Raw genomic sequence first — 18,726 nt, 5'->3', positions numbered from 1 at the left:
CTGAAAGACATTTACACGGGGGAAGGAGGAAGAGTCTGTAAGTGACTCTTCTCCATTTTCTTTCAGAGTTAAAGAAATTGAAAATGGGCTTCAGGGAAATCTGTAATGAACATCCACTGTAAAATCACAGAGGGAGTCATGTCAGTAGAAAAGTATGACGGACAGTCATCTGGGACCTGGCAAGATTTTTTCAGACACTACTGATAAATCTCTGTACAGATGCTGGGTAAGAGTCCTTTCACTAGCATCCAAAGCCTTTCCTTGGAGCATCCCCTTGCTTTCCCAGCTAGATGAAATGAGCAACTGATCAGTTTCCATATGGCCCTTTATGATTTAGGCTCTTGGTCAAGTCACCTCTCACAACATCAGCAGAAGACTTAAGACAGGTATAAAGCCACCTGAAACCCCAGACACAGGGAAAGGAAAGGGAGATACTGAATACCATGGTGATGGGTACGGTAGGAGCACCTAGAGCAGAGGTGGGCAAACTGTGGCCCGCAGGACCCTCCTGCCCGGCCCCTGAGCTCCTGGCCTGGGAGACTAGCCCCGCCCCACCCCGCGCAGCCTCAGCTCACTGCGCCGCCGGCGCGATGCTCTGGGCGGCGGGGCTGTGAGCTCCTGGGACAGCGCAGCTGCAGAGCCATGGCCTGAGCCGGTGCTCCGTGCTGCGCCGTGCGTGGCTGGCTGCTGCCTGTCCTGGTGCAGCTGCGCCACCAGCCACCGGTGCTCCAGGCAGCGCGGTAAGGGGGCGGGGGGGTTGAATAGAGGGCAGGGGAGTTCGGGGGGGTGGTCAGGGGGCATGGGTGTGGATGGGGTTGGGGCGGTCAGGGAACAGGGGAGTTGAATGGGGGCAGTCAGGAATGAGAGGAGGGGTTGGATGGGGCAGTGGGGGCAGTCAGGGGACAGGGAGCGGGTGGGGTGTGTGTGTGTGGATGGGTCAGGGGTTCCGGGGGGGGGGTGGCAGTCAGGAATGAGAGGAGGGGTTGGATGGGGAGGCATGGGGCAGTCAAGGGTGGGGGCAGTCAGGGGACAGGGAGCGGGTGGGGTGTGTGTGTGTGGATGGGGCAGGAGTCTCGGGAGGGGGAGGGGGGGCCAGGCCACGCCTGGCTGTTTGCGGACCAGCCCTCCATACAATTTCCAAAACCTGATGCGGCCGTAAGGCCAAAAAGTTTGCCTGCCCCTGACCTAGAGAAACAGATTAGATTAGTAGGGAGACACCCATTTCCAGTGAATTATCATTTCTTCCAGTGAACATGAATAGTCTCTTTACATCATCCTCTCTATTCCACAGCTTCGTGCTCTCTGCAGTAGCTATCAGCATGCATTTTCTTTTACATCATTACCAAAGAGTTGCCTTCGCTTTAATACCCCTTTCCAGTCTTGGGAAGGTGGCTCTTGGCCTATTGATGAATTAATCTGCTTTGCGGCTCAGTGTTCGTCTTGCAGTACTTTGGGCATCCATGAATAATTAAGGATACCATCTTCTTCAGAATCCCTGGTGCAATCTGATCAACATTCTGTTAATGGAGGAGGAATGAGGCTGGGGAAAGCAGATGTTTGCAAGTACCGCAAGTGTATGCCTGGCACTGTGGGGCAAGTTAGACATTATCACTGCCTTTTGCAGTGCATTGTTGGGCCTGGATAATTCAGGCAAAAGGACTGTCACTATACCTCATGGCACTGAGGCGGAGTCACTATAGAAGAAACTCTGCTGCTCCAAAATTCTCTTTGGTGGTCACGTAACACCAAACACAGCTTTGTGTTTCAGTAAGGAGAACTGCCTGCAAATTTGCAGGCAGGGAGTAAATGAGTTTCTGCTTTCCTCCTCCTATCCATGTGACTCCTGCAAGATGTTAAACCTCCACTGGCCTGGGGAAGGATGAGATTTTTTTTTTCCTTCCAGATTTTGAGAACTGGCCACTGAATCTCACAGCAACCATCTCCTCCCACCACCTAGACACAGGACCACCATTGCTGGCTGATAGGAATTGGCCCTGCATAGGATGTCAGAGGTTACAGCCAATACAGTTACTCTTAAGAGACTATTTACCTGTAGAAGATACAGCAATGCTGGTGCAAACAAGGTGAGAGGATACAATGACTGATATGTTGCTAAAGCCAGGAATATAGCACTGAGGAGGTTACTACCTGCAGGGAAGAAACAAACCTCAGTTAACAAACCATGATCATAAAGAGGGTCATATTCAAAGAGTCCTTTAAATATCGAGTCACTGCTCAAATTGGAGGAAGTACTGCACAGTACCAGCTGTGATCATCGGAACATCACAACCAATTAGAAGGGGTAAAAATAACTATTTCAGCATGTTCTGGAGCTTGTCCCTCTCTATATTACAGGGACATTGAGACAAGAAGAATGGCTCTGACAAACAGCCAATAGCACGAAACAATAATTGATGCAAGTGGTTTATATCCCTATAATCTACCTAGAGAGATTCATATAACCCAAGTCTCATACATAGAGGTCAGTCACTATTTATGTGGGAGAATGTGTAGTCTGGAGTCATTTCTGCATGAAGCAGCTGTTCTACTAACACTGTGCACTTGAGAGCCCGTTTTCACTGGAATGTCTCAGAGTGCTCTGCGAACATTACTTGAGCCTCACAAGTCAGGGTAGGGAAGTAGCATTAGCCCTATTTTACAGATGTGGAAATTTAGGCACAGAGCTGAATTAAAAATGTTAAAAAGTGACCTCTAATTTTGAATGCCTACATTTTTGGTTGCCCAATTTCAGACACCTTTGGGCTGAGCTAACTGCTGAGTACCTGCACTGCTCATCAACTTCAACTGAAATTGTGGGTGCTCAGATCAGGCCCAAGGCATCTCCAGTTGGACACCAATAAAAGAAAGCACCCCTGACCAGGAGCTACTTCTGAACATTTTGGCCTAATTAATTTGTTCAAAGTTAGTGGCAAAGAAAGGACTGGAAAGCAGGAGTCGTGGCTCAGTCCAAAGGGCTAACTAGTCTATCACACTAGTTCACTCCGCATCACAAACAGAAATAAGCTTCTCTCCTTCACTTCCATCCTCTTTAAGAGAATGAGCAGCACAGACCCTTCACTGGGATTTCTAAAATGAAGAATCCTCTCCCTTTCACAACTACATTCTCCTAGACAGAAACCTACATGTCCTCTGCTTCAGCGAGTATTAGATTAGAGATATCTATGTGCAAAGGCTTGCTATGCAGAAATCTATTGTTATATCAAAAACTTCCAAGAAAATCTTTTACCCATAATCTGAGTCTCCCCCTGAACACACTTTCAACACTAGAGGTTGCCACATACTGATTCAGGAAACAAGCACATGGGACAATTACTACAGAGCAGTGTTTCTTAACCTTTTGATACTGGGGACTGGCTTGTTGTCTTTCTAAAATATGTCAGGGAGCTCTGAAGGACTGGCATCAGTTCATGGACCAGTCGTTGGGAAACACTGCTATAGAGCAGCTCACTGGGAATTATTCGACTTTGTGTATCAATAAGTAGGTGAACAATTATAGAGCAATACACCAAAGTGGATCTTGTCACTTATTTTTGCAAATGTAGTTTCAAATATAAACGCTCCTGCTTCAATGGCATAGTCCAACCACTAACCAAATAGGGGTGTAGGAAGAACCTTCCCTTACAGGTATATTAGCTTGTAATTGTTTATTCTGAAGTTTGTCCCTTCTTCCTCTGAGGCATCTGGTACTGGCCACTATTGGACACAAGATAACAGAATAGACTGACCACTGGTCTGGGCCACTAGAGAAATCCCTATCTTCTTATGCGAATATTACAGAGCCGCCCAGATGCTCTGCTGATGCTGACTTAGACTAGAAAGAGAAATTTAGCTTTAACTATGAGATTAAAGGAACATTATGCCAGTGTCCCTAATTTTTTTAAATAGTAGAAGATATAGAATAGATTACACTAGGCTGGCAGCTACCTTAGAGTTCATCTGCTCCTGCTGCTTCTCTCTCCTCTGAAGCTACAGATGTCTGTAACACCACAATTTGCCGATATCAAACAAGGTTATGATTGCAGGTGAGAGTTAAACAATAGAAACAGGTGAACTCTCATGCAAATATCCTTAAGAAGAAGAAGAAGAAAAAAAAAGGAAGTAACAGTGCCCCACCTCCTCCCCAAAATATAAAAGACAGAGGCAGACTGGTTTCTAAATAGAAAAATAATCGAAGTTGTCCAAGAGAGGGCACCATCCATAAGAATCAATCAATATTTAGGGAACATCTTCACTGCATTGTGAACTTGTGTCACTGAGATCCAGGCTTGTGGACTCATTTCCCAGGCTGCGCTCGAGCGGCCACACTGATTGTAAATAACTGCAATTGCTGGACTTGAATCTAATAGCTGTTCCAATGGGTCCACAGTGCACCATGCAGACCTTTTGACTGGGGACTGTGGCTTGAGCTGTGTCCACACTGCAAAATGACAGGGGTTGGACTCGAGTCACTGCAGGACTCGGACTCTGACCCTCCCACACCTACCAGGGTGTTAGGACCCAGGGTCCCAAGTCCTTGCTGACCCGATTCAGACTGTGTGTGTCTGTGTGGATGGAAGGATGGCTTCAGCTCAAACGTGAGTCCGAGCCTGAGCTGAGCGTGTAGTGTAGACACACCTCACAAGACCAGAGACTTTTACACATATTGGGATGACAGACCTTGTACTTAACTATGCATTTGCCTTTTGCTTCAGTGATTCAAAGCAGACCTTTGACATTGCCTTGACCCAGTCTGTGATGTGTCTAGTATTAACTGCATTTCCAATAGCTCACAGTTCAAATATTTATAGAAAGATGTGAGCCGGGGCAAGATTGTCCCAGTGCATTACCTTTTATTGTAGCCAAAATGAAGAATGCAATGACAGTATTGTTGATGGCACAGGTGGACTTTGCAACACAAGACATCACTGTGTACGGATTTAAGAGATAACTGAAAAAGAATAAAAACTCAATTACACTCATGCCATTAAACAAAAAAAAAAAAAAAAGAAAGAAAAATACCAAAGCAAAGGGAGAAATATCAAAGGAAAATGGAAACGATGTGCTGTTTCTTTTTGACTATTTAAAACGTTTACATTGTATGGTTTCCTCTCAACCTCAAAGGGATGCAGCTGAATTGATGCCTTTCAAATGGTGCAAAATCAGATGCTGCACTTGTATGTAAACAGGACTTCATGTCATGGCTAAGGATGGGATGATTGTGGGAGAGCAGAGTGGGAAGCAGGAGATGACAGAAGGAAAAGAGCTCATTTAAAATGCAATTCTGTTCTGAAACGTGATCAAATAAAAATGGCCCTCGTTACTCAGCTGGTCTGCTCCCCCTTTGTATTCGAAGTCACATATGCTGACTTTAGTGACTGAAATAAGTTCCTGCTGCATTTTTTACTCCTGTTAGCCCTGAGGAGCCAACATGGCTAAACAGACAGCAAGATGGATTCTATTCCTTCTTGTGCATAAACAGAACTGTTTCCTATGTCCAAGTCCGTTACACCTGTGCAACCCCACTGAAGGCAATGTGACTGCATAGGTGCCCAGCAGGGCCTAATTTGGTCTGACAAACCTTTATTGCAGGTGGGATGTGCAAGAAGCAGAGAACCCAGGCTGATGCTCAGATCCCAGGGTAACTCTGCAGGGCTAGCAGTTTAAAATTTTTACTTGTAAACTGAGCACATCTGAGCTGTAATCACTGAGAGATAGCAAACACAGAACCCCACAATGCTCTTTGAGAGTCACTCTTCAGAATGCAACCATATTTTAAAGATACCAGCTCCTCTCTGAAAATTTGAAATGAATGATGCAGCGGTCTAATTTATCTGGGCTCCAAGGAGCAAAGAAACGCTCTGATAGTTTATTGATTCAATAAACAAGACAGCAGATCAACCAACCTCCATTGTAACAAGTCAGTCCTTGGAGACAGGAGAGGGGATTATGATTTGCCAGCTGTTCTCTCCTATGAATATTTATCATACTACTGGGTTCTCACAGTCCAAGGTTGGCCTTTTCATAGGCCTGAAATTAATGGCTACTTCAAATACCAGAGAGATATTACATGCAGCAGGTTATGCTAAGATGCAGTTCCAGTATTCCTTTGTGATATTGTGCACCAAGTGTAATAAAAAGGAGAAATAGTCTACCTTGTTAAGAAAAAAAAGAGGAAAGTTTCAGCTTTCTCACCCTGGGGGAGTTGGTGGTTTACTAACCTATACAATTCATATCAGGACAGGAAAGAATCATTAATGTTTCTTTTATGAAAAACCTTCTTCTGATCAAAGGACATCAATGGTAAGGGAAAGCCAAGAGGCAGATCCCTTTTGATTAATTCCAGACTCCAGGTTTATCTGATTTATTCAGATCAAGAAAGATAGATTTGTTTCTTTTCATTTTAAGTACCTGTCTCCTATACTGTGTTTTAATTAGAGCTTTACTTACTCCAAAAACTTAGAGCATGTGGTCTGAATAATGGGGTTTTTTATAATGTCTCAGAGGAATGTTATTAAAGATGACTAGGTGAAAACCGAGTACCCCAGACCCTTAAAAATAATTTCTGGGTTTTCAAAATAGTCATGTCCTGGGAATACCTTGCCCAATTACCCCTAAACTTTCACCAAAAAAAAAAAAAAAAAAAAAAAAAAAAAAAAGAGCTCTCTTCTGGAAGGGGAACACAACAGACATTTTGGATGCACTGGTTTAGTTTTGAAGAAGTTAGAAGATGGGAAAAATTGGGCTTTTAACACAAACCTAAACAACAGAGACACTACAATCTCTCCATATTAGAGACTGTACATTGTCAACCCCAAAAGAAAGGGGTTGAAAAAAAATGTATTTTACTATGTGAAACAAATTTGGAGAAGCATTAGCGGTCTGTTGCTCGACTATGGAGACACAGTGCTTGGCACATTTTTTCTGTGTACCTAGAAAGAGAAAGCAACTAAAGAGAATACTTAACTAAAATGCTGAAACCCCTACACAGAAAAATTAAAACATGGGATGATTTGGAATCTAAGTTTCTTGCATCTGCTTACAAGAAGCAATACTTACAACAGTGCTACCTTGAGGGGGATGTAGTGCATTTCCATCGGGGTCCGGATGAGTTCAGCCACATCTGATGCATACCGATCCAGTTCTATTAGAAGTTTCTGTTTTTTAAACTGAACAAGAGAGAGAGACCGAAAGCTGTCAGACATGGAAATACACTGTATCTATCTAGGGTCTTCAACCATGTCCATCACCATGATGTCTATATAGAGATGCTAGTCACCTGATACTTAGGACAAAGGTATGCTTAACAAGCCCAATTTTGACTCCCCTCCCTACTGACTTTGCCTGACCCAAACCATTCTGCTTGAAATTGCAGAGACATGATTGAATGCCAGACTTGGATTTTTCTGTCAAGTCAGGGAAATCAGAAGAGGTACTGGGGAGATATAGGAGCTCGAATAAAAACAAAGTGTTTGCACTTCCTGGACAATTTCCTAATGCTTTTTCAGCTCATAGTTCCAAAATAGCTTCCAGTTTAGTTTATTTTGTTGCCCTAAGTAACGGTAATAGTGATATTTGCTCGATTTGCGTGTGCAACGAGGGAGTTATTGAATCAGTTATTAAGAGTCATTTCGATGTACATTTTGAATGCACAGTGTGTTTTCAAATGCAACATGGCAGCTTTCGTGCACTCTCTAAAGCCTGCATTGTCACCAAAGAATGGTGAACTTTACAAACCCCCCAATGTAACATCTAAGTTCTACACAAACAAAGCCATTCACTACGCTACACTCAGGATTGTGCATCTCTGTGTATGCCCGTTGCTTCAGAGCATCTGTCAGAGATCTCCTCTGGGCACCCAAAATATATTTCATATCTCCCCCACTAAAAATATATGTTCTCCAGAGAAGTGAAGAAGGTGATCTGTAAATCTACTGAAACTTCCCACAGAGAGTCTGAAGAACTGCTGTACTGGTAAGGATTTTTAGACACCAGGAACCATATCACCTTGTGCTATTATTTCTTCAGCTCTCCCAAGCTAAGCAAGGTTAGGCCAGGTCCCTGCTTAGATGAGAGACCTCCAATGAACACATAGGTGCCGCAGAAAATGGTAATACCCTTCCTTTAAATTGGTAATGAATCAATGTCCCAGCATGATACTAGGGAACACTGTACTGCCGTTACAGACACAGAGTCTCCTATTTGCAAAGATTGCCTCAATTAAATTATTTATGAAAGAAAGCACTCCTTCCTCAGGGAGAGCCACTAGCTTCAAATTCCATATATTAATATTTTGAAGGGAACGATAGGGATTAAATCACTCCGGTGTCAGATTTCTTGCCCAGTGCAGCAGAATTATCGGTCCTCCACCATTCTGGATTATGTGAACTCAAACTACAACCTTCTTTACAGCTAATAAATCTTATAGTTACTGTTAGGTACTTTTTGGTCTGTAAATTAACCATGCTGCGTGTGGAGACAAAGCCAACCATGTGAGTAACTGGTTAAAAGCTGTAGTGGGAACAGGCCTAAGACTGAGAGCTCCACTGTCCTGCCAAATCCCTACAGCAGTAATTAGTTTTGCACACCTAAAATTCTCACTACAACTGAAAAGGAGTCCTCAATTCCGGTCTTAAACTGTTGTATCCCATCACTGTGTATGGTCAACCAGCTACCATGTTTCACCCCAGAAGAGGCTGCATTTCACTTATGGTTGACCTAATCCCAAGGTATACTTTCAATATCAGTTTCTCAAATGCTTGAAGATCCTTTCAGATGAAAGGAGGTATGCATGTGAGAGATAGTCATTAAAACTATGAGTGCACAGCCATTACGTTAACTTGAGTAACACCACAATACCTACATCATGCTTAGAAGCCACCCCCGTGAAACACATGTAACAGCAGAAGTTAACAGGGTCAATGGTGACTCATCCACATTCTGCATCCATGTTTGCTGACCTTTTTGCTGATTTCGTAGCTATTGCTAATCAGTAGATATTGATAAGCGCATTGTCTGAGTAGACCTGGACTTGCTTCACATTTTCATTTAATGAAATACACTTGCACTGGTCAAGAGAACAGAGATCGGCAGATTCTGCAAGTCTGCTTACCACAACTCTGTTGAAGTCCTGGACGGCCAAGTAGAGGGCAACAGCAGTTAGCACATCAGTTATCTAAAGAAAGGAAAGCAAGCAAAGACTGACTGGTCACTCAAACAAGGAAAACAGTAGCAAATGCAACCACCACATGCCATATTGCACCAATACTCTGAATTGAACATTCACCATAGTTACTATTGGTAATAGTTCAGGGTGTGAGATGGAAACATCTCTGCAGATTCTAGCCCTGCGGGTCTTAAGCTATGGCCAATGAAGTAGCAGTGTTTCTTTAAGCCCTTCCTGGTGGGTACAGAGAAGTGAATATTTTGAGAAGCAAGAAGTGGGGGACCGGAAGAGGAGAAATTGTTCACAAAATAGGAGGTCTCTCATCAAGTGGCCCAAAAGATAAGAGAGTTACAGAACCACTGATCTAGCCACAGCAGAGACAGCATGTTAGACACTGCACATATGGCTAAGAACACATTCACCAATGAACCAGAAGAGCAGCCTCCTGAATTGACCCACTGCTCACCAGATAACAGTATCAATTGTCTAGGGCTCATAGCAAATAATTTGAAATGGTTGCCATACATGTGTTATAATCAATTTTTAGCCCTTGTGAGAGGTGTTAGATTGCCTTTGTCATCAGAGCTGCAGAGAATAGATGCAATTAGCTGGGTGATTTTTGTTTATTTATATTATGGAATAGACAAAATAATTTACCGTTACACATGAGTGTTTTTAACTCTAATGTGCTCAGACAGAACCTGCTCCTACTCCCACTAAACTCCCCAGAGCATTGCCATTGATTTCTATAAGAAGCTCACAATTTGAAAGTATAATCTCTACATACTTCATTAAAAGTCACTTGCAGTGGAAAACCAGAGTTTGTACCCTATTTATTTAGGACAGTGGTTTTCAACCTGGGAGTCTGCAGACCATATCTAAAATTTCCAAAGGGATCCAAACCTCCATTTGAAATTTTTTTAGGGATCTGCAAATGAAAAAAATGTTGAAAACCACTGCTATAGGGCACAAAACTCTCCCTCCCCTACCTTTTCAGGTCAGCGTTAGGGGTTTGTGTCAAGTCCCTGTTTTTCCCCTTGATGACATTTATCCAGGCAGGAAGTTCTAATGAAGATTAGTATTTGGAGGGAGAGGGAGGTGCAAACTGAGCATGCTTATGTATAGACATGTCTTTCTTTCTAAATAGCTCTTGGGCTCATTAGGGGCCTAATCCACATAGCTGCTGATTGCCCTTAATTCTCACTGACGTGAATGGTGGAAGCTGTGGGAACTGCGCACTCTCAACACTTCACTGATCTCAATGATCCCTCAGCTGGGCTAGGATTTGGTGGATAAAAATCAATAATTTTAAAAAATTAAATATATTTTTGCTTTTAAAAAGAAGGGCATTCCTGGAACAGGTTATTTTGTTTTTTAAAATAAGATTGAAGCAACACTTACCATGAACACCAATTCAGAATATTCAATCAGGAAATGAAACAAGTATATTATTAACGGGGTCTAAGAGAGAGTGAAAGAGAAAGACACAGTCAAATTTTATCAATCCCCTACAAACTCAGGCCCCAAGCCTGCAAACTCTTAGTACCATGAGAAGTATGAATTACTTCACTGAGACTATTCACAACATTAAGAGCTATACTCAGTAGCATTCACAAAATCAGGCCATTAAAAAGGAAAGAAAATGTTTGCCCCAAGAAGGCAATGAATTAATCAGTTTATAGGGTGTCACTACACTGATGCTGGCACCACAGGTTTATTTCTGAACCCTTCTCCTCCAGCTGACCATAGCCTTGATCTTGCAAGCATTTACACTTTTATGCATATGAGCTTTGCTGGCGTATATACACTGCAGCTGGGATCTGTGATTCCCAGCATGGGTAGACAGACTTGCGCTAGCTCACCCTGAGCTAGCATGCTAAAAATAGCAGCGTGGATGTTGTTGCGTAGGTGGCAGCTCAGACTAGCTGCCCGCATCCAAGCCCACCCAATCCACTGGTCCAAGTTCAAGCAGCTAGCTCAAGCCGCTGCCCATGCCACAACATCTACAATGCTATGTTTAGCATGTTAGCTCAAGCTGAGCTAGCGTGAGTCTGTCTGCCCATGCTAGGAATCATACCTCCCAGCTGCAATGTCCACATACAACTACCCATGTGAACAAATTTTCTCAGATGCATAAGTGCTTGAAGGATAAAGGCCCTCACATGGAGGAGCAGGAAGAGCACCAGGATGTCAAAGGTGGCATTGATATTACTGCAAAATATAGGAGGGACATGCAGGAGCACACCACCCAATAACCGTACCAGTGTTACTAGTGCTAGCCTGGATGACACACAGCACATGCATGATCACAGATAACCCAACACCGATATGTTGATGACGCCTGTGAATTGAGTCATAACCTGATGTTTGTTTCTTATCTTGATACACTAGTGCATTACGTTTAGAAAATGAAAATAATTCTGTCCAAAACAATTCTGTTCAGACTGCCAATAACACCGATATCTGCATTTCTATGATCTCTTTTCTACTAGGAAAATTTGCATGTGAACAGAATATTTGCAGCTAATGAAGTCCCCTGGTCTTAATTTTGCATATGCAGTAATAATCACCAGTTACAATGTCAATCAATTTTGCAGCAGCCAGCTGTGCTGTCATGAACGGTACTTTGTAGCAGGGCTACTCAATGCATATATTTGTTACACAGACAACTACATGATTCTGAAGTTTATAAATCAAGTTATTTATTTTTTGAAATTCACACAGTAGTACACACACACACACATAGCTGGACATTTAAAGGCACTGTGTACGTATATAAGATAAAATAATATGAATTATTATCCTAGAAAAATGAAACACGTTCACTTACTTCATGGAAGACATCTCCAGAATAGGGTGAGACACCCAAATCCAGCAAAGCTAGCCCTTCAACAACTGAAACACACAAGATATCCACGTTAGGATTCTGTGGACTGGAGATATAGCAAATCTCACAAATGGCAGAATTATAGCTTTTAAAATATCTGTGATCATAAGAATTTCAAAATGAATCTCTGTCTGAACAGATCACACAAAATCATACAAAACTGACAGAGCAACTAGAATTAGGTGTTTTCTGGTTTATTTCTACCATGCAAATTTGTCAAAACTGACACCACCTGCTATGATGTAATGATTTGTTTCAGGCAGTTAAAAATATTACAGTTGGAATGTTTTTCAATTAACTGTACACAGAATTCTCATGTGTCTGATTGATAAGGCATGCTACTGTCTCTGATTTTCTCACATTACATTTCTGAAATAACAGCCACACCCACAAAACTAATACCTCGTCCATGCTGATAAAAGCTTCCATTCCCTAAGCAGGCATCAAGCCATTAGTAAGTTGCACATCTTGAAGGGAAACTACATTTTGAATGGAACTACTGTGTTTGGCTAGAGAGACATGGGACAGCCTTGAAAGTCACTTTTACAGTCCTGAACCAGATGCACACAATACAAAAAAATATTATATTAATAATTATTATAGGTTGGGCTGGTAGCACTGCCTATTTTTAAGGCTGCCCACCACTTCCAATTATAAGACCGTTTCCAGTTGCTTACAATTCGGACAAACTTCAAGCATTCAGGCTGAAATTTTCCTTAATAGGTGCATACCTCAGGCTGAATGTTTTAAGGAAATTTCAGCTAAAATGGTTCAGCTGTTTCCAAGAATGGGGCTTCTGAAAAAAATATGTAGTTTTGCCCACATTAAAAAATTCTGGCGACCTTTTCTTTGAGAAACTCTGTGTTCTTATCAATGGCTATTAGCAAAGATAATCAAGGATGAAATTCCATTTTCCGGGTGTCCCTACACCTCCAACTTGCAGAAGCTGGGACTGGATGAGAGGGGAAGGAATCACTCAAAATGGCCCTATTCTGTTCATTCTCTCTAAAGCGTCTGGCACTGGCCACTTTTAGAAGACAGGATACTGGGCTAGATGGATCACTGGTCTGACTCAGTGTGGCTGTTCTTATCCCCATGCTTTAGTGCACGGTCTTGAAATTTGGCAGCAGAGCCTTAGTGTCAGGGATGTGTCTTTTGTTGAACCAGTGAAAGTTTGGCCAAGTTATAAGCCTTTGAAAGATCATAGATCACACATGTTCAGTAAGGACTTGCTAGAGCTTCACAGTTAAATTTCTCAAAGACTCCATCTGCACTGAGCATGCTCCAGCATGGAGCTGAGCACAACCTTCCTTGTAATTGCAGCTCAGGGATGCTGCAACATGGGCACTGGAATTGAGACGGTTTCTCCTGTGCTCTCAATGACCTCCATGCTGGGCTCAGGACATGGTGGATGAAAAAAAAAATTAGTAATTAAAAAACTGACTTTTTTATATAAAAGTAAATATATTTTTGCTTTGAAAAATAAAGCAATTTAAAATTAAATATGAAGTTAAGACAACTTGTTAAGGCCTAAACTTACTGTACTCTTAAAATTAAAGAAAAATAATATTAAGCTGTACATGATTGCTGCTGATGCTTTAAAGAAAGTCAAACCACTGAACTGGTGGAAGTCACACCAGTGCTAAACCAGCTTTGGATAGCATTGGTCTCCACAAAGCCTGAGTTAGGCACCTAGGCTCTGAATGGGAAGAGACAGGCACCTATAGAATGCAATCCATAAAAGCCAGCAAGCTTTGTGGCTTCCCACCTTGGCTAGCCAATGGAAGAGGACAAGAAGAGGGGCATATACTAAAACTCTCCTCTCTCAGCCAGAGTTAGCTACCTCTTTCTGCTAGTGATCCACAACTAGGAACCTCTCTCCTGGAGTCAGGCAGCTTAGGTGTCTAAGCCGTTTCTTCCGACAACAAGCCATGGCCGACGCTGTAGAGTTAGGTCAACAACTCTGTAAGCGTCTACGCTACAACGTTGCTCCCACTGATGTGGGTCACCCACTACACCAACCTAATAACTCCACCTCCGCAAGAGGCATAGTGCTTAGGTCAACGTAGTGAGGTCGATGCAGCATCAGCGTAGACACTGTGTTGTTTACATCACCCCAGGCTCCGGCTGTCAGCCCACGGTGACCATATATCAATGTAACTTAAATCAACTTAATTTTGTAATATAGGCTTTCCCTGAGTTAGGCACCTATCATGCACCACACAAAATAGCAGGAGGTGGTGGTGCTGCCCACCTTATCACTTTAAGCCTAGTGGGATGTGGGAGACCCAGGTTCAATTTGCCTCCCCTCCCTGTAGCCAAAGAGAGAGAAAAGACTTGAACAGGGTCTCCCACCTCCAGGAGAACTCTCTAAACAGGGGCCTATTCTGGGGTGGGGCTCACAAGCTGTTCCAGACCAGAAAAGAAGAGATGGCATCAAGCCTCTTTTGGCCACTGAATCGGGTTTTATAAGAAGAACCAGAAACAGTGAAATTACTCTGAGATTTCTTGTCTCCCCCCACCCCCGGGACTGCCAGCCCCAGTCCAAGGGCTTCTGCAAAGAGCCTCGGCCTCCTGCCTACAGGGGGTACTTTGATCCCGTCTCTACTCTCACGCCCAGGGTTTGCACCCAGCGACAAACACACGCGCCGGTTTCCAGCTCGAGAGAGCCGCATCTTGCCGGGCTCTAGCCCCTCGCAGCTTAGCCCCAACGCCCCCGGCCCAGGAAGTCCTGCTGGCAGGGGCCTGTCACGCTGCTTGTCTGCAAAGCGCTGCACGCTCGGGACCGCGTGTTAACCGACACTCCTGTCAGCGAGGCTCACGGCCCTGCAGGGCTCGCCTCCGGCCGGGGCAGCCTCTCGCAGCCCATTCATCCAGCCCGGGGCGGTGCCGGGTGCGGGGGGGCGCGGTGCTCCCCCGGGGCCGGGGGGGAGGAGGGGTGCGGGGGGGCGCGGTGCTCCCCCGGGGCCGGGGGGGAGGAGGGGTGCGGGGGGGCGCGGTGCTCCCCCGGGGCCGGGGGGGAGGAGGGGTGCGGGGGGGCGCGGTGCTCCCCCGGGGCCGGGGGGGAGGAGGGGTGCGGGGGGGCGCGGTGCTCCCCCGGGGCCGGGGGGGAGGAGGGGTGCGGGGGGGCGCGGTGCTCCCTAGGGGGCGGGGGAAGGAGGGGGGGGGCCGGGGCGGTGCTCCCCCGGGGCCGGGGGAAGGAGGAGGCGGGGGGGGGCCGGGGCGGTGCTCCCCCGGGGCCGGGGGAAGGAGGGGGCGGGGGGGGGGCCGGGGCGGTGCTCCCCCGGGGCCGGGGGAAGGAGGGGGGCGGGGGGGGGCCGGGGCGGTGCTCCCCCGGGGCCGGGGGAAGGAGGGGGGCGGGGGGGGGCCGGGGCGGTGCTCCCCCGGGGCGGGGGGAAGGAGGGAGGCGGGGGGGGGCCGGGGCGGTGCTCCCCCGGGGCCGGGGGAAGGAGGGAGGCGGGGGGGCGGTGCTCCCCCGGGGCCGGGGGAAGGAGGGGTGCGGGGGGGGCGGTGCTCCCTCGGGACCGGGAGGAGGAGGAGGGGGGTGGTGCTCCGCCGGGGCCGGGAGGAGGAGGGGGGCTGCTGCCCCGCAGGTCTCACCTCGCTTCCAGGCGTTTAAAGGGGACGCCACCTCGACCCGCTCGGAGATGAACCCGGCCAGGCTGGAGCGATACAGCACGGCACGGACCGTGACGGCCACCACAATCCCCAGCACCAAGGGAGCTGCCATCTTAGCGGGGGAACAACGACCTCGGCGCGGGTTGTAGTTCCCAGCTTGGGCTAAGGAGCGGGGCGCCTATGGGTCAGTCTCGTACAAAAGACTACAACTCCCAAGATCCTCTGCTACTCAGTCGCCTTCCGCTTCCCGAGACATCGCTCAAGCTACGGGCAGTGCAATGGGACAAGCCTAGGAGGGATGCGAATTAGTGGGTGGGTCCCCAGACCAGCTGCTTCCAATCCCTGCTGAGTGCGGTTGCAACACTTAGGGCAGAGAGGAGCCCTTCAGCCTCAAGGGGCTTCCAGGGAGAGTGCCCCTGGTTAGAGCCCTGCAAATCTATCTGTGGACTGTGCTTGCAGATCGGATGCAGATACACATTTCGTATCCATGGAGGGGTCTACCCATGGTTCTGCTCTCTTCTAGCCCTCTTCCTGGCTTCTCATTGCAGCAGCCTGGTGGGTGGCTCTCCCCTCTGCCATGGCCACAACCACTGCTCCCCCTCTCTGGATGAAGCACTCTCAGTAGGGTTGCCAACTTTCTGTTTGCAGAAAACCAAACACCATTGCCCCAACCCCTGCCCTGAGCCCCCGTCCCGTCTCCAAGGTCCCTCCCCCTGCTTGCCCCATCCCTCTGTCGCTCACTTTCCCCTACCTTCACTCACTTGCTTGCTCATTTTCACGGGGCTGGGGCAGAGGAACGGGAGGAGACGAGCGCTCCGGCTGGGGATGCAAGCTCTGGGGTAGGACCAGAAATAAGAGGATCAGGGTATAGGAGGGGGCTCTGGGCTGGAGCAGGAGATTGGGATGGGGGGGGTGAGGGCTCTGCGGTGGGGAGGGGGATGAGACATTTAGGGCGAAGGAGGGGGCTCAGGGCTGGGGCAGGTGTGCTGGCTCTGGTGTGGGGCCAGAGATGAGGGGTTCAAAGTGCAGGAGGGGGTTCCAAATGCAGGAGGGGGTTGCAGGCTGGGGCAGGTGGTTGGGGTGCGGGCTCTGGGAGGGAGTTTGGGTGTGGGAGGGGTCTCAGGTAGGCAGTTGGGGTGCAGGCTCCAGGAGGGAGTTGGAGTGCGAGCGGGGGTTTGTGGTGCGGGGCGGGCTCCAGGTGGCACTTACCTGAGGTGGCTCCTGGAAGTGGCGACGTCCTCTGGCTCCTAGGCCCAGGGGCTGTCAGGGAGGCTCTGCGCCCTGCCCTTGGCCCACAGGCGGCGCCCCCGCAGCTCCCATTGGCTGTGGTTCCTGATCAATGGGAGCTGGCTCTCAGGGCGGGGGCAGCACCAGGAACCCCCTGACCGCTCCTACACCTAGGGACATGTCGCCGCTTCTGGGTACTGCGCGGATCCAAGGAGCCTGCCTTAGCCCCTCTGTGCCTCTGACCAGACTTTGAATGTGCCGGTTAGCGGCCACCAGGGTCCCTTTTCGACCAGATGTTCTGGTCAAAAACTGGACACCTGGCAACCCTAAGGCCTGGTCTACACTATGAATCTAGGTCAAATTTAGCAGCGTTACCTCAATTTAACACTGCACCTGTCCACACGATGAAGCCCTTTTTTTCGACTTAAAGGGCTCTTACAATCGATTTCTTTACTCCACGCCGACGAGGGGATTAGCGCTGAAATCGGCCTTGCTGGGTCGAATTTGGGGTACTCTGGATGCAATTCAACAGTATTGGCCTCCGGGAGCTATCCCCAGAGTGCTCACTTGTGACCGCTCTGGACAGCGCTCTCAACTCAGATGCGCTGGCCAGGTAGACAGGAAAAGGCCCGCGAACTTTTGAATCTCATTTCCTGTTTGGCCAGAGTGGCGAGCTCACCTGCACAGGTGACCATGCAGTCCCAGAATAGCTGAAGAGCTCCAGCATGGTCCGACCGGGAGATACGGGATCTGATCACTGTATGGGGAGACGAATCTGTGCTGGCAGAATGCCGTTTGAAAAGACGAAATGCCAAAATATTTGAAAAAATCTCCAGTGGCATGAAGGACAGAGGCTATAACAGGGACCCGCAGCAGTGCTGCGTGAAAATTAAGGAGCTCAGGCAAGCCTACCAAAAAACCAGAGAGGCAAATGGCCGCTCCGATTCAGAGCCCCAGACATGCCGCTTCTATGATGAGCTGCATGCCATTCTAGGGAGTGCAGCTACCACTACCCCAACCCTGTGCTTTGACTCTGTCCAAGGCAACACGGAAGCGGGTTTTGAGGGTGAGGAAGATAACTCACAGCAAGGAAGCGGAGAAACCGGTTTCCCCAACAGCCAGGATCTGTTTGTCACCCTGACCTGGAGCCTGTACCCCCCAAACCCACCCAAGGCGGGCTCCCGGACCCTGAAGGCGGAGAAGGGACCTCTGGTGAGTGTACCTTTGTAAATATTATACATGGTTTAAAAGCAAGCGTGTTTAATGATTAATTTGCCCTGGCATTTGCGGCCAGTAAAGCTACTGGAAAAGTCTGCTAACGTGTCTGGGGATGAAGCGGAAATCCTCCAGGGTCATCTCCATAAAGCTCTCCTGGATGTACTCCCAAAGCCTTTGCAAAAGGTTTCTGGGGAGGGCAGTCTTATTCCATCCTCCTCGGTAGGACACTTTACCACGCCAGGCCAGTAGCACGTAGTCGGGAATAATTGCAGAACAAAGCATTGCAGCGTATGGTCCCGGTGTTTGCTGGCATTCAAAAAACATCCATTCTTTATCTCTCTGTGTTACCCTCAGAAGAGTGATATCATTCATGGCCACCTGGTTGAAATAGGGTGGTTTTAGTAAGCAGACATTCAGAGGTGCCCGTTCCTGCTGGGCTGTTTGCCTGTGGCTGAACAGAAATCTTCCCCACTGTTAGCCACATGGTGGGGGGAGGGGTGAAGCCATCATCCAAGAGAATTGGGTGTGGGGAAGGGGGTTAGTTGGGTTTCTGCTGCACGTTAACCCGGAAACCGCAGCCCCTCCTTTTAAAATGCCAACCCATTTTAAATGG

At 47.2% G+C, this 18,726-nt stretch overlaps 1 protein-coding gene across 1 annotated transcript in view; it reads right to left on the bottom strand.

Moving 5' to 3' along the window:
• The window catches only part of PIGU (phosphatidylinositol glycan anchor biosynthesis class U), a 43,084-nt gene extending 26,593 nt beyond the window's left edge, over positions 1 to 16,491 (bottom strand). The window contains exons 1-7 of the mRNA XM_084645770.1: positions 15,651 to 16,491; positions 11,994 to 12,058; positions 10,565 to 10,624; positions 9,110 to 9,172; positions 7,057 to 7,166; positions 4,848 to 4,948; positions 2,051 to 2,148 (exon numbers count right to left, since the gene is read on the bottom strand). Coding sequence (XP_084501896.1) covers positions 2,051 to 2,148; positions 4,848 to 4,948; positions 7,057 to 7,166; positions 9,110 to 9,172; positions 10,565 to 10,624; positions 11,994 to 12,058; positions 15,651 to 15,780 — 627 coding nt within the window. The 5' untranslated portion in view covers positions 15,781 to 16,491. The remainder of the gene's footprint in view (positions 1 to 2,050; positions 2,149 to 4,847; positions 4,949 to 7,056; positions 7,167 to 9,109; positions 9,173 to 10,564; positions 10,625 to 11,993; positions 12,059 to 15,650) is intronic.
• Between the last annotated feature and the right edge of the window lie 2,235 nt (positions 16,492 to 18,726).

Source organism: Lepidochelys olivacea, assembly GCF_965140295.1.
Source record: "Lepidochelys olivacea isolate rLepOli2 genome assembly, chromosome: 13".
In the NCBI taxonomy this organism is placed as follows: Eukaryota; Metazoa; Chordata; order Testudines; family Cheloniidae; genus Lepidochelys; species Lepidochelys olivacea.
This window is presented reverse-complemented; position numbering and strand designations above follow the sequence as displayed.